General features: G+C 45.7%; 1 protein-coding gene across 3 annotated transcripts in view; it reads right to left on the bottom strand.

Annotated features, from left to right (window-relative positions):
- Window positions 1-26,641, bottom strand: part of BCAR3 (BCAR3 adaptor protein, NSP family member) — a 236,700-nt gene that overhangs the window by 53,736 nt on the left and 156,323 nt on the right. Inside the window, exon 1 of one of the 3 annotated variants that reach the window (XM_059069899.2) lies at window positions 5,317-5,873. The exons of the other annotated variants lie outside the window; for them this stretch is intronic. Coding sequence (XP_058925882.1) covers window positions 5,317-5,400 — 84 coding nt within the window. The 5' untranslated portion in view covers window positions 5,401-5,873. Of the gene's footprint in view, window positions 1-5,316; window positions 5,874-26,641 lie in introns of those variants that run through there. 3 annotated transcript variants of the gene reach the window in all.

A 26,641-nucleotide genomic window follows, 5' to 3' on the forward strand; every position in this document is an offset into this window, starting at 1 on the left:
TAAGTGGTGCTGGGAAAACTGGACAGCTACATGTGAAAGTATGAAATTAGAACAATCCCTAACACCACACACAAAAATAAACTCAAAATGGGTTAAAGACCTAAATGTAAGGCCAGACACTATCAAACTCTTAGAGGAAAACATAGGCAGAACACTCTATGACATCAATCACAGCAAGATCCTTCTTGACCCATCTCCTAGAGAAATGGAAATAAAAACAAAAATAAACAAATAGGACCTAATGAAACTTAAAAGCTTTTGCACAGCAAAGGATACCATAAACAAGACCAAAAGACAACCCTCAGAATGGGAGAAAATATTTGCAAATGAAGCAACTGACAAAGGATTAATATCCAAAATTTATAAGCAACCCATGCAGCCCAATAACAAAAAAACAAACAACCCAATCCAAAAATGGGCAGAAGAACTAAATAGACATTTCTCCAAAGAAGATATACAGATTGCTAACAAACACATGAAAGAATGCTCAACATCATTAATCATTAGAGAAATGCAAATCAAAAGTACAATGAGATATCAGCTCACACCGGTCAGATTGGCCATCATCAAAAACTCTAGAAACAATAAATGCTGGAGAGGGTGTGGAGAAAAGGGAACCCTCTTGTACTGCTGGTGGGAATGTAAATTGATACAGCCACTATGGAGAACAGTTTGGAGGTTCCTTAAAAAACTACAAATAGAACTACCGTACGACCCAGCAATCCCACTACTGGGCATATACCCTGAGAAAACCATAATTCAGAAAGACTCATGTACCAAAATGTTCATTGCAGCTCTATTTACAATAGCCAGGACATGGAAGCAACCTAAGTGTCCATCAACAGATGAATGGATAAAGAAGATGTGGCACATATATACAATGGAATATTACTCAGCCATAAAAAGAAATGAAACTGAGTTATTTATAATGAGGTGGATGGACCTGGAGTCTGTCATACAGAGTGAAGTAAGTCAGGAGGAGAAAAACAAATACCATATGCTAACACATATATATGGACTCTAAGGGATAAAAAATGTCATGAAGAGATCAGTGGTAGGATGGGAATAAAACACAGACTTACTAGAGCATGGACTTGAGGATATGGGGAGGGGGAAGGGTAAGCTGTGACGAAGTGAGAGAGTGGCATGGACATATTCACACTATCAAATGTAAATTAGATAGCTAGTGGGAAGCTGCCGCACAGCACAGGGAGATCACCTCTGTGCTTTGTGACCACCTAGAGGGGTGGGACAGGGAGGGTGGGAGAGAGGGTGATGCAAGAGGGAAGAGATATGGGAACATATGTATATGTATAACTGATTCACTTTGTTGTAAAGGAAAAACTAACACACTATTGTAAAACAGTTATACTCCAATAACGATGTTTAAAAAAAAAAAAAAGCTGTGTTAGGCCTATTTTTTTTTGGGGGGGGGGAGCAGGAGAAATAAGTGAGCAACTACTAACTGCCACAAGCAGGGGCTGAGTCACTTCGAAAGACATTTCCCCAGTGGCTTTTTCCACCTTGCGCAGCTTGTGCTGGCGATGCATCAGCGCCATGACAAAGGCAACTTAAGCCACTGTCAACACCAGGGTGTATCACCAGTAACCAAGCTGTCACAACAGCAGACAGACCAAGGGATGGGCCACAGGGAAAATGAGCAGGACTTTCACTCTATTACATGACACTCCAACACAGAAAGGTCGTTTCCAATGAAAACAAGTTCTGAGGACCCAACCCTCCAGGGATGTGCAGATGAGACACCTCAGGCTATAATGTGCATTCAGAGAGGCTCCAAATCCTTTCTCCAGGGGCGAGGGAAATGATTGAAAGCAAAACAAAACACAACAATAGCAACCACAAGATATAAGCTCTTCCCACTATAGGGCACTTTGTGGCTGCAAAGACAGTCACACCTCTGTACGAGAATGTATATACTTAAAATCCACTGCCTTCTAACAACGGCTTCTCGTTGACAAGACCAGTGCCGCTGGACTTAGTGACTGGTTAGCCAAGACTTACTGATTCATTTCACCACCAACTCCCTACTCCAACCTCCTTGTTGGTGTTCTTTCAGAAAGGTGGCTATTCTGCACTTGCACGGTAACTCCAGTCTCTTTGATTCCCCTGAAGTTTCCTGACACAATCACACCCACCCTCAGCAGGAGTAGCCACTGATAAGGCAGCAAGTTTCAGCTCCATTTCCCCTGCCCACACACAAGGAGAATCAGGGACTCGAGGGGCCAGAGAAGTGGGAGTTTGTCCCCATGGCCAGTTCCAGAAATGGGATCTATTGTGCTTCTCCTAAATTCCTTCTGCAGTTCTCTAGGAACCAGAAGGTGGTCCTGCCACTGCTGCAGGAAGGCAACCTAGTCTATGAAAACCAGTTCTGCGTCCTCCCTGAAGTCTTTCCTGAAAGCTGAGGTTCGCACTATGCTTTCCCAACTGAATAGTTAACTGAAGTATTAGTAGGGACAAAATCATCTTGTCAATGTTCACTGGTCTTACTATGGTATCGGAGAAAGGACACTTGGCTTGAGGCCACAAGATCTGATTTCTACTCCTGGTTCCCCCCTAAATGATTCTGGAGCAGGGAGCTTCTCTGAGCCTCGGCTTCTCCTCTGTGGAAAGGGGTAAACTACTGTCCTGCCTGATTCAGCTTGTCTTGAGACCCCAGGGAGACAACTTGTGAAGGAATCTCAGACATTGGAAAGGCTTTTGCAAATGTCACGAAATGACACTATGGACTAATGGTCTTGTGGGAAGTCCTTCAAAGGCAGGAACCTGCCTCAGCTGTCATTAAATCACTCCCCCACCTAACGAAGTTCTTACACATGGAAAGGCTACGACATTCACCATTCAGGGATTTTCAAACTTGAATGTGCTCCACTAATGTCATGGATCTGGAATGTCTTCATGACAGGCTCTTTTCCACTGGGTGTAAGCAAAACTTGTTTCCTTTTTTTACTCGAGATCCAGAGGTCTTTTGTGAAACGAGTGCCTTGTGTGAACCCTTCTGGGATGTTAAAGTCATGACCATTGACATGGCCTCAACTCATGAGGACCAACAATGACTGCATATCCTTGACCTCCTCTCCATTCTTTGCCTCCCAATTAATTCTTTTCCAGGGCCTTTGTATTCCACACAAGGCCCTTAAAGACATACTAAATTCTGCAGAATCTCTGCAAATGAGATCTTATTCCTTGAAAGCGCCTGTGTGATTGGTCCCCTATGTAATGAAGGAGCTTTTATATTTTTAGTTTTCTTCCCATACAACAAACACTATTAATAACATTGTACTTTCTCCAGAGATGATATGGATTAGACCAAATGGAAAGTTACCATGGCTACCACAGTGTTATTTTTGGTATGAGAAATTCATGCCAAGGGAAGTAGCATCCATGGTCAAGAATCGGAGCTTTATTTCCGCTTTGCTATTAGGCAATCAATCCAAATTTAATTTTGAAACTCTAATTGCAACGGAAACTAATTATGAGCAGCGAGACCTGAAACCCCTTATTAAAGTGGGAGTCAATAAAGTGATGCAGCATTATCACTGGGGCAACACTGGCACGATGAGGGATTTGAGCACAGGTACGTTTTCTTTCCCAGGTAACTATCTAAGCAAAACAAGACAGGGAAACACATCCCAAGAGTCAGAGGGAAAGCCTGAGCTGGGTGGGAAGGCTTCAGGTTCTGGTGAGTGAGCAGGTCAGGTCCTCTCTCTGTGCTATGAAGACGCAACATACTAGGGTGGGATAGGAAGCCCAGGTGGGAAGGAGGGTGTTTCCACTGACAGTCAACCACCAAGAGTGGCCGTGGTGGGGAGGCCAAAGGATGGTTAGTTTAGACCAACCTCATGTATTACTGTGGCCTTTCTGTGCAGGCCCTGGAGAAAATAACTGTAGAGGCGCAGCGGTCTCCAAACAGAATCTCATCACTCAGACCCAGATATTTATGGGCTGTTTCCTCAGATACCAAATGGTGAATTGCACTTTTCTGAATTAGCAGAAGTTGGCTTATGGGAGGACTTCTATTAGAGTGTAAATCTACTGCCAGTTCCTGCAGTGCATGATTCCCTTCGGGACCTCCCCGTCTATCTCTGACAGCTTTAAAATACTGTTAATGGTATGACTTCATCTGCCCCACTCTAGAACGATCCATATTTAGGCCAGAAACCACATGGTCCTCACGCCACCCCACTGGGCTCCAGGATAGAAAGGGGCTCTTAAATCAGGGAGGAAACACTTTTAACCTATGATTACTCACTCTCCTCTAAATTCCTTGACAAAGAGACAAAAATGAACTTGGCTGAATGGTTAGAAAGCTTATTCTGAAAACTCCGAAAGGGCAGTAAAATTAGAAGAAGCCTCTCCTCTTCACATTCACTGTCTATTTTTCTACAATGGGCTCTTTCTCCCCATAACAGGATTTCCTATGAAATTTTCCTGTTGAAGCTTTTTCAATGGCACCGAATAAGTCAGTCCCTTAGGAGAGGGAGCTCTGCTGTCAGGGTGGGAAGAATTCCTTGAGAGCTTTCTGATTCCTATTTCCCATGAATAAATGAGGTCCTTAGTCATGCTGGGGCCAACAGGATTTTTCCAAGGCAGACAAGCCCCCAGATCAGTGACAGCCTATACTAAATGGAATTCTTAGTTGTTGTCACAGTTGGGCAACAGAACAGAGGCTTCGTCTTGAATTAGTCAAATGAGGTTCTTTGAATATTTTCATCAAAATAAATAGTGTATTGACATATTACCTTTGGTATTGATGTCTTGTAACAAAGGTTAAGGATGGGAGCCTTCTTTAAATTAAAAAAAAAAAAAGTTCTGAATACTGAAACGTTTTGGAATGTGACTGCAATTTGAAAGGAGATATTTGGTGGGTTTTGTACTTATATATGTTACTGACATAATGGAGCAGCAGGGTAAGTGGAGAGAGGGGCTCAGCCTTCATTACAAAGAAGGGAAGAGAGAGAGAGAGAGAGAGAGAGGGGGAGGGAGGGAGGGAGGGAGGGAGGGAGGAAGGGAGGGAGGGAGAGAAAAGAAAAATAGTATTGAGCTACCTTGGTATAAAATTTCAGCCCAAGGAAACTGAAAGTCTCTTGAAAAACAGAGGTTCATCCTAAAGCACAGACAAGGAGCTCCCTTCTGTGTGGCCTGATTCTGCTTCCAGAGGAGACACACCACTAGGAGCTTATGAAGATCCATACGTCAAAGCCAGCACCTCTGTTTTTACAGCCAGCGGGCTGCAAACTTTTCTAGTGCTTTCAAGGCCCCCCAAAGAATTTTAGATGTACCTTATCTCACACCTACCTTTACTCCAAGGAAAGACTTGCGGTGATAGAAGCAGCACAGAGCAGCCGAGAGGGCGTGGAAAGCATTGCGTTCCTTAGGCATCTTTCAGGCTTCAGTCCCTGGACCACACACTTTCTTTAGAGTTAAAGGAGAGGGGGCCTGAGGCGTGAGAGGTCCCGTCCTGCTGCAGCAGCTGTGCTGCTCCAGCCCGCAGGCCGCAGGGGAGTGAGCAGCTCCTTCTCCCCGGCCAGGCTGGGACTTTCCCTCTCCGCTGAAGCCAATACGATCCACTCGCTCAATTCTGGCAGGCGGGTGTCCAGCCTGCCATGCACACAGTGCCAGAAATCCTCATGTGACCAGACTCACTTTCTGATGAAATTCTAACCTCTTTTAGAAGAGGCTTTGGGCTTTAGCTGTCCCCTCAATTTAGAGACCCAGCAGAAATCATTATCCCCCCAGGCAACCTTTCCTCGCCAGGGTTGAAGTCACCAGACAATCTGCTCCTAGAAGCTTTGCCTGTTTGCTTGTCACCCCAGCACCTAGGAGTTCAAGAAGCACACATCACACCACCTTGTGATGAGACAGAGGCTCCTTTGAGAAAAGGACCCAAAGGCAAACTGGGTGTGACTTTCCCCTAGGAGCAATCCTAGAAGTCCTGAGAAACCTGGGCAGGATCCCCATCCCACTCTCTCAGCCACCCCCAGAACTGTTTATTTTTAATTAGGATGCTCCTGGCAGCCAGTTTGCAGCTGATAACGTTGGCATAGCCATCACTATTGGCAAAGCACAGTTGCCTTTAGGTGTTTAATTAGCAAGTCTGTCAGCTAACACCCTGAGCAGCCTGTGCCCTCCCCACCTGGCTGTGCAGCCTGTTGGGAGGATGGGGGACAGGCTACAAACCCTCTTGTGACCCAACTGTTTGTCCCACTCTCCTCCTCCTCTTTAAATGCTTCACTGTAATTGCCCGTCCTGCCTAACCCAGATCCAGCGCACGAACCTCATGTCCAACACCGCCAAGCGATTCTCCAGCGCTAAGAGGCCTTTACCCCTACCAAGAGCCTCCCGACACCTTAGGGAAAAGGAATTGCTTGTCTTCTTTCATTCCAGTCAGCGTGGATTCTCAACAATCCTGTTTTTTATTTTTTATTTTTATTTTTTAATCAAACCAAGGTTTCTGCCTGTAGCGCTTCCTCTCCTACAGTTCCAAACATTAACTTTCTGTGGCTTCGGCCACTCAAAAATGGAATGTGTCCTGAAGCTTTCTAAAACTTCACACAGGCAGAAACTTGTAATGAGGAAGAAACAGAACCTATTCAGTCCAGAAAGGAACAACACCAGATGAGGCATGAGGGAGGTATGAGAAATATCCAACAGGATTAGTGTCAAATCCTCAGGAGGCCTCGGCCTTTGGACTAGGTCAAGTCAGCCTGTAAAAATAGAGAACTGTTTGTTCAATGCCTGGTGTGTGGCTTCTGTGCTTAAATGAGGGCTCTGGAGAGTGACAGATCTCACACTTACCTCAAGGGGCAGAGGCTCAGCCTAATAAACACCTCTAACGTGGGGATGGAGCTACAAAGGGCCTGTCATCACAGGAACGACCAGGGGGGCTGACTTCCTTTCTGCTTCTTCAACTGGCTCCCGACCCCCCATGATTCTGGGGCCCAGATATGCAGCCCTGGGCCCTGGGGAGTCTACCTGAGACCTTGGAAGCAAGCACCAAGGGGGGCTAGAATTCATGGGGTTTTTGAGCTGGAGGGGCCCTTGGAGATGGTCCAGTTGGTGGGTCAATACTGTTGCCCAAGGTCCATAAACTGGACCCATGAGGAAGCATTTTCTCTGTCTGCCCTCGTTTCCATTAGATGGGGTTCAAAGAGTAAGTCCACGTGAGCAGCCAGGGCCCATGGCCCCAGCACTTTTGTGGGGATGACTCATCAATCAGGCCAACAGCCACCAGGTAAGGGGCCCAGTTTGCACCTGCTGTTCCCCTTTGACAGGAAGTGACAAGCTCTGTCAGAATACGAAACTCCCGGGAATTCCCTGGTTGGCGCAGTGATTAGGAATCCGCCTGCCAATGCAGGGGACACAGGTTCGAGCCCTGGTCCAGGAAGATCCCACATGCTATGGAGCAGCTAAGCCCATGCGCCACAACTACTGAGCCTGTGCTCTAGAGCCTGCGAGCCACAACTACTGAGCCCACGTGCCACAGCTACTGAAGCCCACGTGCCGAGAGCCCATGCTCTGCAACAAGAGAAGCCACCGCAATGAGGAGCCGGCACACGGCAACAAAGATTAGCCCCCAATCGCCACAACTGGAGAGAAAAGCCCCCACGCAGCAGCGAAGACCCAATGCAGCCAATAAATAAATAAATAAGAAGGAACTCCCCAAGAGGCCAGCATCCTCGGCTCAGAAAAAAGGAGGGAAGCAGCTCCTTAAATCCTGCACAGAAATTCAGTGAGATTAGTCAGCCAAAGCCTCTGAATTCTGATACCCTGCCCACAGAAAGACTGAATGAAGTGCATTCTTGAAAGAAAATATACTTTAAAAAACTCAGACATGTAAATTACATAGAATTACTAGTCAAGTGCTCCAGGGCCAGGGTAAAAGCAAAACAAAAGACACTCAGGTCACTGCAGAATCACAGCTCTTGTCACCTGAGGCTTTGCCTGTTTACTCTAAAAAATGTCTCCATAATGCACGAAGATTTGGTTCTGTCAGGATTAAACAGTGAGCTAATCTGATTAGGTAACTGTTTCCTAAGCAGTTTTTATTTTTTTGTTCCAAACAAAAAATAATTTCTAAAGCAGCACTCAAAGGTTTTAATCAATTTTCCCCTGAAATGGCCAAGGAGAGAGACTAAAATAACATGTTGTTATTACCACTAAAGATGATAGTTGCATGAATTCGTAAAGTGCCCTTCACTGACTTATGTTTTTTGATGTCTCCCATCCACACGGATCAATCCCCCCCCCATTCTCCCCACAATGATGATTCTATGCTAGTTACAAAGAAACAGAGGACGAGAACGGCTTGTCACACAGCAGAGGACAGACAAAGGACCAGGGACTGCAGCCTATGCTTTTGCCAGAACCTGGTATCTGATCACCAAATATGAGATTTTTTAATGTTGTATAATTAAACCGGTTACTGACACAGCCCCATGAAAAAGGGTTGTGACCTGGGGTAGGTGGTCATTGTCTGGTGATTTGGTACATGTGATTTAGAACCAGTCAAATTTTGCATTCAGGGCTTTCTAAACACCATGCTCTTCTGGGGACAGGGGTCAGCATCTCTAATGCAACCCCAGGGACTGATGGAGGCGGGGTGGCCCGGAGCAAGCAGCACAGAGCTCTGGGAAAGCGCTGTGCTCTCCAGCGCCCCCTCTGGCCTCCTGGGAGGCTCACTCCTCTGAACCAAGAAATACACCTGTGAGAAAAGCCAAGGCTGCACAGCCAGGTGGACCCTTGAAGAAAATCCTCATGACCTCCCGTCTAATGTTGCCCACCCTGTCTGGGAATAAGGTTAAAGCAGACCAGAGGAAGACCCGTGCACAAGCACTGCCATCAATGCCATCTTCCCCTTGGGCAGCCTTAATATTAACCTGCCCTATTTAGTAACCATGGAAACAGGGGGTGCCTGCCAGTCATATTTCACAGACAAGTGCTTCTTGTCAGCAGCAGCCCTTGGGCTGGGAGGGGCTGAGAGGCATACCGAGTCCCTTTCCCAAAGTGCCACAGTCCGCACTAGAAGATCAGCCTCCCGGTGAGGTAGACCCTCTCTCCAACACGGCATGGGGTGGGGACGAGGTCTCTGAGGAGGAAGATGTGCCTACCGGGTACCTGCTTTTCCCTGTTTCAGGGCAACCGAGAAAACAAGGCTGCCCACACCTCCACTCCTCTTCCCAGCCCAGAGTCAAGGCATCAAGCCTTAAACAACACCAAGGTGCTCTCGGTCACTGTCAAGCAGCCCTGCAGACAGTGACACTGCCCGAGGTGGGAGGCAGGCTTTGATCGGAGGGCACTGATCCAAGGCCACAAGGCCCAGCTGGTCTCTCTGCCCACAGGGGACACACTCGGAACATCAGTCAAGAGATCAGCACCAGTCTACATGGTCAAAACAGCTCCATCTTTGGGGCAACTGCTGGGACTCCTCACCTCCCTAGAAAGATCCATCCTTCCTGGCTGTTTGCCTCCACTACACCCCAGTGATCTGGCTCTCGGTGAACAAAGACAGCTTTAAGGAGTTAGGGAGTAAGACGTTCCTCCTGGTGCCCTAGAAGCAGGAAGATTAACCCAGACTGGCCCAATCCTAAGGATCCAAGGCCGCCTTCCGCAGGCCCTGCTCCCCGAAGAGTGTCCCGCCTGAGGAGCCCCGGGCTGGAAAGGGGCGCGTCTATCAGCAGCCCTGCTTCCCTGGCACCAAGTTGTCTGCGTCACTCTGATCACAGTAACCAGGAGGTGAGGTGTTAGGGGAGGAGGTCGGGCACCTGAGCACCTGCCCTCCCATAAAAGCCACAGGGCTCAAGGAGAGGGACTGGGAAACCGCTGAGGGTGGAGGACGCCGTCAGGAAAGAAGTCACCTCCTCCTCACGCGAGACTCAGCAGCTTCACAAGCGGCCAAAGACAGTTCAACACATTTTCCTGTATGCAAACACAATTTATTTCCTGCTCCAAAAGGGAATGCAAACTGGACGCGGCAGGAGGAGGGCAGGAAGTGCCGGCTGAGCTCTTAGGGCCAGGTTGTGTGTTGCTGGCGAACACAGAGGGTGCATTTACGAGCTGTACGCCCCTCCTCTCGCTCTGACGGTTCCCCCAGATTCCTCAAGGGGATGAAAGAGTATGGCTGTTAAATGGTCTCTATCCGGAAGCGGTATTGATCGGCTTAGCACATAAAGAGAGACCAAGGACTGTATCTACAAACAGATTGCTCCCTACCGAGCCTTCCATCCCCTCCACAAATTTGTTTCTCTAACCGGCTATTAAAATTGTATAACTGATAACATGAAGCAAAATTAGGTGAGCATCCAGCCCTGACTCTGCTTTCTCGTGCTGCCACATACCACCCCGTCCCACACATCCCTCCACCACCACCGCCACCTATTTCCTGATATCATCCCAGAAATCCTATATTATGCAAGCTCAATTTTCTATTTTTAGCATTAAGGCCAAATTAAAAGAACATGCACAGGGCATAATTCCAGCCTCTCAAACAGCAGACTCAGACTTTCTGGCGGCCTCAGCCTTCTTTGAGAGTCTATGAAAACCACGGACCCTCCTCTCAGAACAAAAGGCACGTATTGAAAAGTTTTACATATAATTTCAGGGGATTCCTTGTCTCCTGAAGCCCAGCCTTACACCCATGGGAGTCTTACTCATCCAAGTTGATCCGCCACCCACCTCCCAAGCTTCCTTCCATTCTACACCCGCTGTGCAGGCGACACACCCAGAGTGCTCATTTGTTCTCCTGTCATCGCAGCGCCTAGGCTTTCTTTGCTGTACGCTTTTCTCTTTCCCTTTACAGCAACTAATAGTGACAGCAAGAGACCCTCAGAGGCCCCTCCCATGCAGAGCACTGCAGAAATGGCCGGAGGGGCATCCATGAAGCCAGAATGTGCAAAGGCTCACCAACCAGATCCAGCCGCATGGGCTCCCATCTCAGCTGCCACAGGCTCGCCCCTCTCACAAGCACTTCTGCAAAATGACATCTGCCAAAACTGAGCTGTGAGACACATATCTGCACGTTTCAAGTGCTGCTGGGAGGTGGCACGGTAGAGGGAGAGCCAGGGTGGGTTCAAGTCTTCATTGTACCACTAGCAAGCTGGGTGACCTTGGGAAATTTCTTAACCTCTCTGAGCCCCAGTTTTCTCCTCCAACTTACTGGGTTTTTGTTAGGATCAACAGAGATAACACATAAAGAGCCTGGCAACACAGTCTAGGCACTCAGCCAATGTGAGCCTCCCTTTCCCCCTTCCCCTCCACTGGAAGGGACCACAAAACCTGTTTCTCTGTTCCATTCCTCCTACAGGGCACATGCCCACCTGCACCCTAAATCTCACTCAAAGGGCAGGCTATGGGACCCACGTCCTGCCAGGAGAGTGTGGACAGCACTGCCCTGAGCTACTGACCAACCCCAACTGGTACTAAGGTGACTCCTGAGCCTTGAAAGCTAGGGAACAACGAGGAGTTTAAGAGGTTTCTTTAGCCTTAAAACAATTTTTAGCCTTCCGATTTTTAACACTGCGTATTAAAATTGGTTTGAATCACACTTGCTCAGATACCTAAGATGATTTTCTACTGCAGACTCTCTGTCATTTGGGGAGTTAACAGGCAGCACGTGCGTCCACAGCATCTGCCCACTTGGCCCTCACCCAAGGGAACTCCTGGGTCCACCTTCAACTACCAAGCCCTCCGTGTCCCACCACTATCCCAGCTAGTCTGACTAAGGATCCCGTGGCCCCTCCTTTCCCACTGTCCCCACATCAAGTGACTGCAGAGCTGGGCTTCAGCCTATGTCCCACCTGGACGCCCCCTGCCTGGCTCTCCAGGTTCTTGCCCTGGCACTAGATCTTCCACGTATGTCTAGAGTCCTCAGAAGGGCCACCTCCCATGGGCCTGACTCCTTCATACTTCACCAGTCCATATTACTGGGTACTTTGATGCCAACCATTTCTACAATTAGAACTGTGCCTGGGATAGCCCTTGGACGTGCCTGTCTCGCCCAGCTACCTTCTCTGTGTCATCTTTGATTCTGCTTTCTGCCTGCACCTCCTGCTCTCCAGCCCCTGATGGCAGGGATCACCAGAGTCACAGTGCATCTTACAAGGCCACCACACATCCACCTCCCACCCAGAAAGGGTACCAAAGTTCTGAGTGGATGAAGCAGGCTGTGAGGGATGCCTGAGAAGGCAGGAACCCTCGGACAGAGGGCAGGGTAGGCACCAGGTAAGAGGTGGAGCCAGGACCACCTCGACTCATTCCAGCCTTGAAAGCTGGCCAAGTGAAAGAGAAAATGATCTTAATTAATCCCTTCTCTGTTTTCAAGCAAACTCCAACCACCTGAATACAATACTTCAGTGGGAAAATATCATTTTTTCATGGTCATAGACTGATAATGGGTATCATCTCAGGGACATACCAGATAATTATGCATCCTGCCCAAAGAGCTATGAGAACCAATCAGTCTAGGCCAGGAGTTCTTAACCTCCGGTGAGATGGGGCTTCCATGAACCACTGGAAATTGTATACAAACTGCTGTGTGAGTACTGTTCATTGAGGTGAGGGGTCCATGGCTTTTACCCAAGAGTCATGTGACCTAACAATCTTCACTGATCCAGAAAGACTTTCAGTGGCCCTTAAAGATGTAGCTTCTTAGGGTCTTAACTTGATCATTTTTCTAGTGGAGAGAGAAGTGCAGAGGATACCCTGGTCATCACAGACATGGGCAAAGACAGATAGCCACCCTTCCCTTAGTCACCCTGGACACAGTCAAGTCTTGGCAGGGCTGCGGCTGGTAAGAGGAGGAGATAGAGAGCTTTGAGGCAAGCAGTGCCACTCTCCTGTCTGCTGTTGGAGTAGCTGTAAACACCTGCGAGAGGAGAACCCTTTCCCCCAGCTGGCGGAAGGGCCTGTCTGCATGCAACGCTTAGTAAATGCAGACTAGCTACCAGTGAGACCCTCAGCATCCCTTCCCCAACCACAGACTCCAGGGATGCGGTCCCTCCCATCAGACTGTGGCAGTCACAGACATCGTTCCAGCTCCCAGCCGGGCTCCTCAAAGGAGCCTTCACCACCCCAGGTGCAAGGTCCCCAAGAGCCAGCATTTATACAGAGGACTTTTACCATAGTGTCTGTTTAATACTCAAGCTAGGAGACACGTATTATTAGCTCTATTTCACATATGAAATCAAAACACTTCTTAGAGTTAATAATTAAAACGACTATGAATCAGAATGGCTGGCTCTAACGCATGTGATCATGGAAGCATGGATACCACCTGGTTGCCTAGAGTACCTTATCCTGTGCAAATCCAGAAGGCAGAATTATAGCTGCTGCAACAACCTTCTCCCTCCAACCGAGTGACAGATATTTTTGGCAACATAAACAGCTGGTCTCTGAAATATCCCCGGTCAGAAGTTCTCATCATTACTGATGGGAAAGGGCAGGACATGTACAGATGGATACTGAGGCCAGAATCTGAGAAAAGCCAGGAGGCAGCAAAGCCCCATCACACAGCTGATAAGTGGAGGGCTAAGGGACAGGCCGTCTTTGTCGTGTATGGAGATGTCAGCTGGGCCCATTTCTCTACAGGAAAAGGCCGAATCAGAGGGTGAGCTGCACGGGAAGGACTGTACTGATTACCAGCTCCTTTCTTCACTTCCTAAGGCAGTCAGCTGCTAAGCACAATGTCACCTCAGAAGGGACATCCAGGCAGTCAGCATTCATGCGGACAATAGGTTCCTTCTGTCAGTGGCTCACAGGACAGTACAATCCCTGGCCTTACATGTACACCCAGAGGAGTGGGAAGGCAGGGGAAGGAAGGGAGAGTTACCAGGGAGGGCAGCAAGAACTCACCTGGATCATTCTTGAGGATCAACACACCTGCCTCAGGGTTAGGCCACTTGTGACAACAGATACAGGAATTTTTCCAAAGTCAAACTATAAATCACAGGGGAATTCACAGCCCCTCTGCACCACCTCCCCACCTCCCACCTATAATTTCTCTGTAACAGTAGGGGAATCTGGGAATCTGCCTCCCAATTAAACTGGGAGGCAATGGATATCCAGCATATAAATAAACCAGGAGGGAGATAAGCTAGAGAAAGGTGAGTATATGACTTGAAAAGATCAAAACAAAAATATCTCTGTAAAACCTAGCATTCATATGCCAACATTTGCCAGCATTTAAATATGTACCCTGAGTAGACAGAGACAATTAGAAACATAGTCTAATAGGTTCTCATCCTAAAAATTCAGGGGGAAAAATGATGTAAATAGCAAATAGTGGTTATTGCATTTAAAACCTTTACCCCAGGGCATGTGTATTCATGCTTGTAATGGTTGTGAAAGCCAATCAGAGTACTGAACACCTAATGGTCCAGGAGTGGACATGTGACCTAAGTTAGACCAATCAGAGTCCTTCCTTGGGATTTTTCAAACCAGAGCAGAGGTAGAGGTCCCCTTTTCCCTTTGGACCATAAGCTTTAAGATTATAAGCTTAGAATAGCCAACAGCCATGTGCCCCCAACTACATAGAGAAGTTGATCTGAGAGAATGCAGTCAACATGCTGAAAGAAACAGATGCAAGGGCTGAGAGTCCAGATGTGTTTTCCTTCCTGAGAACAGTCATCGACCCAGGCCACTCCACCCCTGCCCTTCCCAGTGATAAATTTCCTAGCTCGCATCAGCAGTTTGAGAGTTTACAGGTTCACCTTATCATTGTGAGATTAGGTAAACACTTGAGAGTGAAATATAACACACTGTGTTGGGCTCTGCTAGAGTTCACCTGTATAAGGCATGATCCCTAAATCTGGAAATGCTAAAAAGGAGCCAACATAAACTGATGCTACATGAAAACACGTATGATACATGCCTATTAATAACAGGGTGATACACTCATGTTGCAGGGATGGGTAGATATTAATAGTGTTTCACAGCCTACTCCAAGGACACTCCATTATAGAACTGAGTTGTCTTGAGTTCTCAAGGATAAAGCAGACATGAATTTGCCTGTAAGAAAAGGGAAAGGGATTCATAGAGTTAGAATGTTCTGTGCCACCGAGTATAGATGTTAAGTTTTGCTCCCACAACCAGCATCCCGCCCAGGCTACGGGAAACTACTAATAAATGGCTCTCTCAATCCTGCTTATACAGGCAACAGCAGCATCTTATGTTCCTGGAGAACATTTCCAAAGGCTATTCCGTTTTGTAGAGAGCCAGAGGACCTGATTCAGAGGCAAAGGCTCAGACATTCCCTTACAAAGGAGAACTTTACCAGGTACGATGGATTACCTGGGAGGGCAACCAACTCTCATGACTCCTAGATCAAAAGAAAGGAAATTTGCATCACTTCCAAATTATATTTACATCTTCCCAAATTTGTTCCCTATGTAGTCCTTAGGTGGGCACGGCCTGGAAGGATCCACGGATCCCTGGTTCTCAGCCTGTGTGGTCCTATGGGGCATCCTTCACCTATTGCTCTTGTTCTATTCATCCCAGTGAGGAGCCCCGGCCCCAAACCTGTCTTCCAGCATCCAGCTACTGAAGCACTATTAAAATGATGTGTCCTTGTCTGGTGGCCTCAGGACCCAGCTCTCAATCATCATCTTCACTCCAATGCCCAGCCCAAGGCCAGAACATTTGAAGATAGCACAGGGATTCTCAGTCTCGATCCACAAACACCTTAGAAGATGCACAGTAAGTGTGTGTGCATATCTGTAGAGACAGGTTTCTTATTCATCATATTTGCAAAAAGATAGGGGCCACCCCCTAGATAGTTAAGAACCACAGAAGCATGAGACGTGGATTGCCACATGGGGGTCGTTGTCCTCACTGGTGAACCCACCTTGCCGTCCCTGTGGCTGGATTAGGGCTGGTTCCCACTTCATCACTTAGAAGCACTTCACTCTTTTAAACTGTGACCTACCCAGGTTCCCAAATGGGAAGAGGCTCCCAAGACACAGTAATTCCCAACTCTCACTACCTGCTCTGAGTGAGCAACCGTAGAATGCTCTGCAAACTGGGAGAGAAGAGGATACGGCACTCTTCTGCTTAGGCTCCTGCCAGTAAAGACCATGGCAAGACAGAGAGGAGGAGATTGGACCATGATGGACACAACTGGACCACACAGCCCCTTTCAAAAAGCACCCACCTGGGCCTCTGAAAAATAAGGATCCAATTGGAGACTGGTGGCCACAGGAAACAGTCCATCAGCTTTATCATTTCTTCTGTACAAAAAGCTCTTTTGAGAGTGTGAATGGGGGCTCTATGTAGTAAGTTCTCATCCACGAGCTAATAAATATGTGAAATAGCCTCTCAGACCAGGTTCTTACAGCCTGGACACTGAGGTCATTCAAGGAACAATTAGATGCCATCTGGAGAGAGCTGGAACTGAAGGGCCAAGTGGCATGCTCTGGTTCCCAGGGTCTGACACATCCTTATCTTCACTGACAGAAAGGATGAATGGAGTCAGCTAGCTAATCCATGCTGGGAGTAGAGAATGGGCAAATACACAGCAATTAACAAAAGCTTAAGGATCAGGGGAATGTTTGAGTTCAGCCTGCCCCAAGGAAATATACCCCTTGACTGCATTCACACATCCAAGCTGAGCATCTTTGCCATAAACCAGGCATTGACCTCACCAAGCTCTGGGCTTTCATGGTTTTAACATAAAGCAATTAGAGCAGAACAGCAACTGCTGTGGCCCAGCTCTTTACAGTATATAATGAGCAAGGGCTTGATCGCATGAAATAGAGTTAGTATTTACTGAGGCTTTACAATCCACTCAATTGTAAAGAACAGGCAGACAATTGTGAACCCTTATTTCTGGGATAGACCCTCAATTTTTTCTTATTTTTAAATGAAAATTGATGTCTCTTCTCTATTAATAATCAGTATTTTAAATGTAAATGCTATTGTTGAGCAAGCTGGGTTTTTTCTTAGCTAGAGAAAAAATGTGTATTTAGATAAACAGACAGTGATTCTTTGTATTAGTTTTTCTGCAGCTTTATAACGGCTCGTAAGTAGCAGGAGACCCTCTAGGACGGCGGTGCTCAGTGTGGTCTGCAGGCCCACAGGAGCCTTTCAGGGAGTCTGTGAGGTTAACAGTATTTTCATAATAATACTGAGACCTTTTTTTGCCTTTTTCACTGGGTTGACATTTATGCTGATAGAGCAAAAGCAATGATGGGTAAAACTATTGGGACTGTAGCAGCAAGCAAGGGGGAGGCACCAAACTGGATAAGTAGTCACTGCATTTCTTGACTACCATGTTTTTTAAATTTATTTTTAAAATATTAAACATTAAAAATATATATTTCTTTTAAAAATAACCAGTTCCACTTAAGAAGTCCTTGATGAAGCAGTAAGAATTACAATAGTCTCCCCTTATCTGCAGGCAGTATGCTTCAAGACCCTCAGTGGATGCCTGAAACCACAGATAGTACCAAACCTTATATATACTATGCTTTTTCCTATACATACATACATACCTATGATTAAGTTTAATTTATAAATTAGGTACAGTAAGAGAATATCTGAATTGCCAACATCACGACTGTTGTGCTTTGGGGCCATTATTAAGTAAAATAAGGGTTACTTGAACAAGCACTGCAATACCTTGAGAGTCAATCTGATAAAAGATGGCTACCAAATGACTAACGGACGGGATACATTGGACAAAGGGATGATTCATGGGTTAGGCAGGAAGGAGATTTCATCAGGCTACTCAGAATGGCACACGATTTAAAACTTACAAATTGTCCAAAAAAGAAAAAACACTCATTAGAAAAGATACATGCACTCCAATGTTCATAGCTGCGTGACTTACAATTGCCAAGATAGAAACAACCTAAGTGTCCATCAACGGATGGATAAAGATGTGTGCGTGCGCACACACACACACACACACACACACACACACACACACACTGGAATATTACTCAGCCATAAAAAAGAATGACATTTTGCCACTTGCAACAACATGGATGGACCTGGAGGGCATTATGCTAAGTGAAGTAAGTCAGACAGAGAAAGACAAACACTGTATGATATATGTGGAATCTAAAAAATACAACGAACTAGTGAATGTGACAGTAAAGTAGACTCACAGATATGGAGAACACACTAGTGGTTACCAGTGGGGAGAGGGAAGAGGGGAGGGGCAATGTAGGGGTAGGAGATTAAGAGGTACAAACTATTAGATATAAAATAAGCTATAAGGATATTTTGTACAACACAGGGAAATAGCCAATATTTTATAATAACTATTTATGGAGTATAACTTTTAAAAATTGTGAATCGCTATATTGGACACCTGTAAGTTATATAATATTGTACATCAACTATACTTGAGTAAAAAAATATTGTAGCACTACATAAAATAAAACTTATGAATTGTTCATATCGGGAATTTTCAGACCACGGTTGACTGTGGGTGACTGAAGCTGCGGATCAGGGGGACTACTGTATTCACTTTATTACATCCTGGCCCTTGAGTCCATGTCTCGAAATTTTTGTGTGGTGAGACAGGAAGCAGACATACAGCACTTCTCCTGCACACCCAGCCCAGTGGTTGTTTGAGGGAAAGCAATTGTGCCATTAAGTTGTAGGCTGCACTAGCTGCTTTTTCATGGAATGCCATTTTTACTTCAAAGAATGTCTGACAAACAATGGTTATTCAGACATGAGTATTTATTTGGCAGACATTTTCTTAAAAATGAACAAAGTGAGCCTGTCACTTCAAGGAAAACAACTGACAGTGTTTGCTGCCGATGCTAAAACTTGAGCTTTCAACTGAAAATTAGAATTTTGAGAAATGTGTATTTACCACCATGAGTGGTAAATACTTTAATGATTTTTTTCATGAGAGACGATAATAATGAATGTGAGTTTTTGGTATTGTATAGTGAAATATGTTAACATTTGGAAGACCTGCATAACTCAGCAAAGCAGTATTTTTCAAATGACCAATGCACGATGGTACAAAATCATGCATGGGTAAGATCCATCCACATTGCCAGATAGACCAATGGATTTTAAGGGAATAGAGTAAAAAAAAAAAAAAAAGTTCATTGATACGATTTCAGATTCCACACTGCAATTAACCTTTACGGAACTACAACTTTTCAAGTTTTAGTATAATAACAAAGAAGAATATCTCTAATGATCTGAAAAGGCTATTAAAATACTATTCCTAGCGGTTGAGGAGTGGGCAAAATGGGTGAAGGGGGTCAAAAGGTAAAATTTCCAGTTATAAAGTGAATAAGTGCTTGGGGATGTAATAGACAGCATGGTGACTATAGTTAATAATACTATATTGCATGTTTGAAAGTAGCTAGCAGAGTGGATCTTGAAACTTCTCACCAGAAGAAAAATTTTTTATAACTGTGTATGGGGACGGATGTTAACTGGTCTTATTGTGATCATTTTGCAATATATACAAATATCAAATCATTACATCGTACACCTGAAACTAATATGTTATGTCAATCATACCTCAATAAAAAAAGGCTATTCCTCCCTTTTTGAATTACATTATCTGTGTAAGACCAGATTTTTCTTTAGACTTCAACCAAAATGATATAACACAACAGACTGAAGGCTAAAGCAGATATGAGAATCAAGCTTGTTCTATTAGACTAGACACTAAAGAGATTTACAAAAATGTAAACCAATGCCATTCTTCTCACTAAATTTTGTTTTGGAAGATGATTATTTTTAATAAAAATATGCTATTTATAATCACATAATGGGTTTAATATTGTTATTTTAAATGAAATAAATAAACATTAAAAATTCCTACATTTTAATTTCTCATACAATAAACCAATAGCTAAAACTCACATAGCAAAAGCTCTTTGGGGTCCTCAATAATTTGTTACAATTGAAAAGGGGTCTTGAGACCAAAGGGTTTAAGAACTTAGGCTCTTATATATCTAACCTACCTGTTTTACATAATTTTGATTAAGCCACAAGTTTTCAGCATCAAATCTATGGAGTAGACTAAGGTATATAAATAGGACTAAGGTATATAAATAGACTAAGGTATATAAATAAATATTTATTTATAAATAAATATTTTTATAAGTTAACTATCATAAAAGCACTAATGATTATTAGAGGAAATTTGGAAACAGAGAGAAATGTGAAAAATAAAACTCCTTAATTGCCAGGAAGTTAATTTTGACTTATTACCCAACACTCAATCATTCTTCTCATACGTGTTTATCTTACAGAAATTCTCGCATAAATGCACACCAAGCCTTCTCAGTGAGGCAATGCCATCCTTCCAGTACTGAGCTTCACGCCTCTTTTCTCCGAGCACCCACATCCAGCCCCTCAGGAAATCCCGAGGCTCTGCCTTCATATTACATGTCAAGAATTCCCCTTCTTCACCGCCCCTTCTGCCATCACAGATCCAAATCTTCACCATCTCTCACCTGGACGGTCACCACGGCCTCCCATCTGATCTCCCTGCTCCTACCCTTGTCCCTCACAGCCTGCCAGCAACATATAGGCCAAAGTGATTCTGAGATGGCTCCCCATCTTACTCTGTAAAAGTTAACATCTTTACTGGGACATCCAGGCCCTGTGCAACCTGCCTCGTCCCCCTTCCTCATTCTCTCACATCCGCTTTCACCATTCTCCCTCAAGGCCACCCCCTCTGGCCCTGCTGGCCTCACAGCTGTTCCTCAGTGGAAAAGGTGAGCTCTGGCTTTCACGGCCTTGCCCTTGCTACATTCTCCCCCCATCAGACACCACTCTTTTTTTTTTGGCCACGAGACTTGCGGGATCGTAGCTCCCCAACCAGGGGCTGAACCTGGACCCTTGGTAGTAAGAGTGTACAGTCCTAACCATTGGACCGCCAGGGAATTCCCCAGACACCACTCTTGACTTGCCCCTCCACTAGAAAGTCGCCCTCTGGGTGAGGCCTTCCCTGGCCACTCTACTTAAATTCAACGTCCCCTTAACTCCAACATTTCGTAGTTCCTTCCCCTGATGAATTTTTTTCTGCTGACCACTTATTTCTACCCAACATGGTATACTCAGTTGTCTTCTTTGTCTTCTCACTCTTCCACCCCATAATATAAGATCCATAGAGGCAGGGACATTGTTTTGTTCACTGCTGTATCCTCAGGCCCTCGAACAGCGACCAGCAGATGTGGCAGATACTCAGTAAACATTTGTTAAATGACTGCAAAATTGTTTTTAACAAGAACCCAAATGTCAGTAGGAAACTGGTTAAATATAATTGTATTTCATACAATGGAATACTGGATAACCATTCAAAAGAAGGAGGTAGACTCATATGTTTAACAGGGAATGATGTCCAATGAAAAAAGGAAGTTGCAAAGCAATATGTAGTTATACACAATTTTTGGCAATCAACCAAATTGTTCCCCAGCTCAGCATTCTTGCTCTCTTTAACAGTTTGACCATCTCAGAATTTCCTAGCAACACCTGAAGTTTCCTCACCCTTCCCATTCAATAAATATGAGAGGCCCTACTCTTCCCAGAAGATATTCTCTCCTGCCACAGTCAGCCTGGGCACACACTTTTCCGCAGGCTGGGGTCTCCCCATCAGTCTCTAACATGTTGATATCTGTCTTCTGCCTCACCTAATACCAGCTTCTTTCCTGTCAAGTCACCATTTTTTTCAGCTGTCAAGTCACAGTTCAACTATAATTTTTTCCAAGAAAACTTCTTGGTAATGACATGTGAAACTTCAGATCGATGCCACCCCCCCCCTCAAAATCTACATAACATTATTGCAGCATCTTAGAGCTGTTAGTCCAAGAACGTTGGACAATTAATTCTAATAATAAAATGCCTTGACAATTTTAACCTGTCTTATATGGAACTAATGAAAATGACTTGCCTTCTTACATAATTTAAACACAGACCTTAGTTCTGAAGTTGTAAATATAATGCTATGGCACACTATTACATTTAATATTAAAAGCTCCCAGAATACACAGAAACTGTCTCACAGCCAAACGCTGTGCTGTTGTGTCATCCAATTACCACTAGAGGGCAGAGCTTAACAGCAAACGATTCCAACGCTGACGAGCCTGGCCTCTCATTTGCGGGTTGATGAGTTACTGGGACCCCATAGCTCATAACAAGATCCCTGAGCTGACGATTGAGAGATCAGAGTCACAGAGGTTGCCAGAACCACACTTTTTAAAAGCGTATACCTCTGCCTACATGTGGAGTATTTAAGATGACAACAGTGATCCTGCAGTTTTTATCCTATACCAGGTTGGCAAGAGAAGATAGAATAAGGTTAGGGGTGGGAACCTCCTTGATGTCATGAAATACAATCACTGAAGAATTTCTGGAAAATGTTTAGAGATCTGTGTGTGACTTACTTTAGGAAACTTAAAGATCTTTGGAACAAGCTCATTCCCTCACCCCTGAATTTCAATGCCCTTCCCATCTGGCTGTATATGGTCATCAGTCAAGCCAGTCAGTTACTAAATATTTATTCAGAGGACAAGAAAGGGTCCTTGCCCTCAGAACTCACATTCTAATGAGGAGCTGGCTGTTGTTGTATTTAACTAAACAAATAGAATTTGGCACAAGTGCTGCGAGGATAATACTCAGAGTAATGAGATAGTGACTGCGGAGGCTGCTTTTAGCAGGGGGGTCAGGGAAGGTCCCTCTGAGGCAGTGAAATCTGAGTGGGGATGCACCAGCCACCTGAGAACTAGGGTGACAGCTACAAAACCAGCATTTCCTGAGTGCCATCCACCTATCAGGCACTGTGCTAACAACTTTGTGTGCATTAACTCATTTAAGCCCCACATTCTCCCATTTACCGTTAAGGAAATTGAGCTCCCGAGAATTTCAGAAACTTGCCCAAAGTCACACAATCAAGAAATGGCTAAGATGGGGCTGTGCCTCTGTATTAGTCTCCTAGGGCTGCTGTAACAAATTACCACAAACTGGATGGCTTTAAAATAGAAACGTATTCTCTCATAGTTCGGAAGGCTACGAGTCCAAAATCAAGGTGTCGCAGGGCCACACTCTCTCCGAAGGCTCTAAGGTGGGACCCTTCCTTGCCCCTTCCTAGCTTGTGGTGGTTAACACGGGCAATCCTCAGTGTTCCTAGGCCTGTGCACACATCAACCCCAATCTCTGTCATCACATAGCATGCTCCCTGTGTGTCCAAATTCCTCTCTTCTTATAAGACACCAGTCATTGGATTAGGCCTACCCTAACCCAGCATGACCTCATCTTAATTTGATCACATGTGCAAAGACCTTATTTCCAAATACGGTCACATTCACAGGTACTGGGGGTTAGGACGTCAACACATCTTTTGGGGAACACAGCTGTTCTACCTCAAAAGAACATTCCAGGCTTGAGGGAAAGGTAAAGACCCGGCGGCAGCAGGAAAAACCAGCATGGAAAAGTTTGTGAGCAAGGTGGATGGCAGGAGATGAGGTTAGAGGTGAACAGGCCACAAGAGGATGGCTGTGAAGTCCAGTTATAAAGCTGAGTCTGGTCAGAAGCCATAGCTTCAATCCTTGCTTACATGTCAGTCCTCCAGTCTCTTCACCAACTCTCCTACTGTTTGGGATCTCAAAGGAGTCCTCTTCCTCCATCCAAGGATGAAAGCTGCAGCACAGAACACGAATGTGAACTTGCCGTTATTCCACTCACAGGCCACACCAGGCTCCCTCAAGTACCTCCAGAGGGCAGCTCCAGGGTCTGACCTTGATTCAAACCATCAAGTTCAGAAGCCTAGGAGGAATTCACTTCTGACTTGGGACACTGAGAAAACACATCTCAGGCTGCACTGGCAGAGCAATATCTGGCCTGAGGAGCTTTCCAGACAAGCCCCAGGCAAGAGCAGTCAGGACTCAAGCTATTTCCACACACCTGTTCACCCAGAAGAGCTGAAGATGCTAACGTGACAGGAGAGATGCTGCTGCTCGGAGCAGACAGGTCTAGCTGATGAGATGCTGAGATGTGTCCAGATCACGCAGTGTTGCAACAGCCTTGTCTCTGTGATTGTGCAAGATCATACAACTTGCACAAGGACTCACTGCTGTGTCATCAGGCAAGGTCAAGGTGATGTCGATGACCCACAGCTATATCATGGAAGAGTTAGCATGGAAAGATGGGATTTTTTTGTGGAAAGCCTACTACATATCATTCAGAGCAAAAACAAGGACAGTGTACGTGCATTCAGTCTAGAGCAGGGGGCTACAAACCTTTTCTGTAAAGGGACAGATAGTAAATAGTTCAGGCTCTGCCACCTGTTCTGTCACAACTACTCAACTCCATCATCACAGTCAGAAAGTGGCAATACATCAATGAATGGATGTGGCTGTGTTTCAACAAAACTTTACGCACATTGAAATTTGAATTTTACAACTTTCACATTCTTCTTTTGATGTTTTAAAAACCCACTTAAAAACATAATATCCATTTTCAGCTTGTGGGCCTACAATAGACAGCAGGCCACGTTTGGTCCCAGGCTGTAGTTTGCCAACTGCCCACCCCACACCCCTCCCCCAGGCTAATGATATCCCCAGCTGCTCATGAATTAACTTAATGTCATTGTGGTAACAAGGTCTCCAACTGCAAATCTCCTTTCCTCCCCTAAAATCCTTACTGGCCTTTGGCAAGATGCCAGGCTTTGTGTGAACTCTGGAATTGCCCGTGGTGGCTTCCATCACCACCTCCATTTAAGTCCTTCCAGGAACTGTCAACACACCTTATGGAACAGCTCTTAATTCTATCTCTAAAAGGCCTCCAGCACCTGCCCTGACTTTCCATTCCCACTGCCACTATCTTAGGTTAGGCTCTTGATGACACTTTCCTCCTACCCAGCCTGACTCAATGGAACAATTACTAATACATAGAATCTGCCCAAAACTATCTGTCGAATGAACAAAGGCAGTAAAACATCCACAAGCTCAGCACTTTCTCCATCTCATCAGCAGTCTGGTGTGGCCCATCTCAAAACCAAAAATTTCCCTTAGTGAGGTGGCAGCACTTAAGGGCTAAAATATGATCAGCATTTAGCTTGCTTTCTTTCACGTCAGGCTCAGCTGAGGTATAATCTGCCAACAGTAAAAGTCACCCTTTTCTGTACAGTTCTGTGAGCTCTGAAACGACCCCAATCAAGGTATTCCAATCATTCCCCCAAAGTTCCCTCATTCCCTTTTGCAGCTGACCTCTCTCTCCTTTCAACCGCTGACTTGTTGTCTGTACTATAAGGTTTTATCTGCATCCAACAGTCCAATTCCTTTTTATGGCTGAAGAGGATGTTATTGTGTGGGTCTGCAGTTTACCTGCTCACCAGTCACAGGACACTTGAGCTGTTTCCAGTTTTCGTCAATGACAAGTAATGTCACCACCAACATTCACATACAGATTTCAAAATGGACGTACGTTTTCATGATGAGTTTTTACTTTGTATAAATGGCCATATTTCCACAGACCTGCAGGATAGGATTCCATCGAATGAAGGCCTGTCCTCCATCCCTATTCTTCTGCCTTCTCACCCTGCCTCAGCAATCTTTTACAAATTCAGTAACATTAAACCTCCCAAGAATATCTGCAGAGAACTTTTTGGGGTGGGGTGGGAGGTGCTGGATGGGAGCTGTCTTCGTTGCTCCCAGAGTGAGCCCCAAGGCCGCTCCCCACTCAGGGCAGGCGGTGTTTGGCCTTCTCATCCACAGGGGGCGGTGCTGGCTCTCTGGGGGTGCAAGCTCAGGCAAAAACCTGCAGAGCCAGCCATCGGGCCATTATCTGCTTCATGTAACTCGTTAAAATCTCATGGAATGCACAGTGCACCATTGTTTTGGTAAGTCCCTTTCATGGCTTTGTGAGCTGGCTAATTCAGAGCAGACTGGCCTGTTTTCCCCGGTGGAAGAAAAAGACTCTCCTCAAAGACGGCTATTTAACCGTGACCATGGCTGCAGCCATCTTGAGCACAAAGCGGGGTGGGGAGGGATAGGGCTACAGCCCCCGCCACCCCCGCCCCCAGCGAGGCTCCCACAACCCGGGCACTTATTCTTGGCGCTGGAATTCGCATAATGACTCCTCTTTTAATCTGCTGGGTGACCTCAAGTAGCCCTGGCCGACTGCAGGAAACGGCCTTGCTGAGATCTGAGCCTTGGGCAGTCTGTCAAGTCTGTAAGACCCTCTTAGAAAGAGCATTTTCGGAGTGTTAACCCCATAAGGACTGATCTCCAGGTGGCTCTGGGCTCCTGAGCTGCCGGTGTGCACCCCAGACGAAGGAGAAGTCCAAGGGCGCTCGTCGCCTCTCCAGATACCGCTCCAGTCCCATCCCTTTTCCTAACCCGCAAAGCAAGCTCAGAAACCGCAAATCATCTTAGAAAAGCTCGCCAAGTGGTTCCAGCAAGAGTCGACCAGGGCTGACGACAAAAGAAAGGATATTCGTCCACTAGGGAGCTCACGGGAACAAAAGGCTGCATTCAGTCCCGACTCTTGCTAACTGCAGAGCCTGGAGAGCGGGCTTTGTCCAAGGGCACCGTGCTGTTCACAGCCTGGCCTTGCCTACACCTTGCTTAATTTGAAAAAACAGGCTTCCCAATGTCTTCTCTACTTTGCTATTGCTATATTTATTTTTCAATTTGTCTTTCTTAAG

This window comes from Kogia breviceps, chromosome 1, assembly GCF_026419965.1.
Source record: "Kogia breviceps isolate mKogBre1 chromosome 1, mKogBre1 haplotype 1, whole genome shotgun sequence".
NCBI classification, from domain to species: Eukaryota; Metazoa; Chordata; class Mammalia; order Artiodactyla; family Physeteridae; genus Kogia; species Kogia breviceps.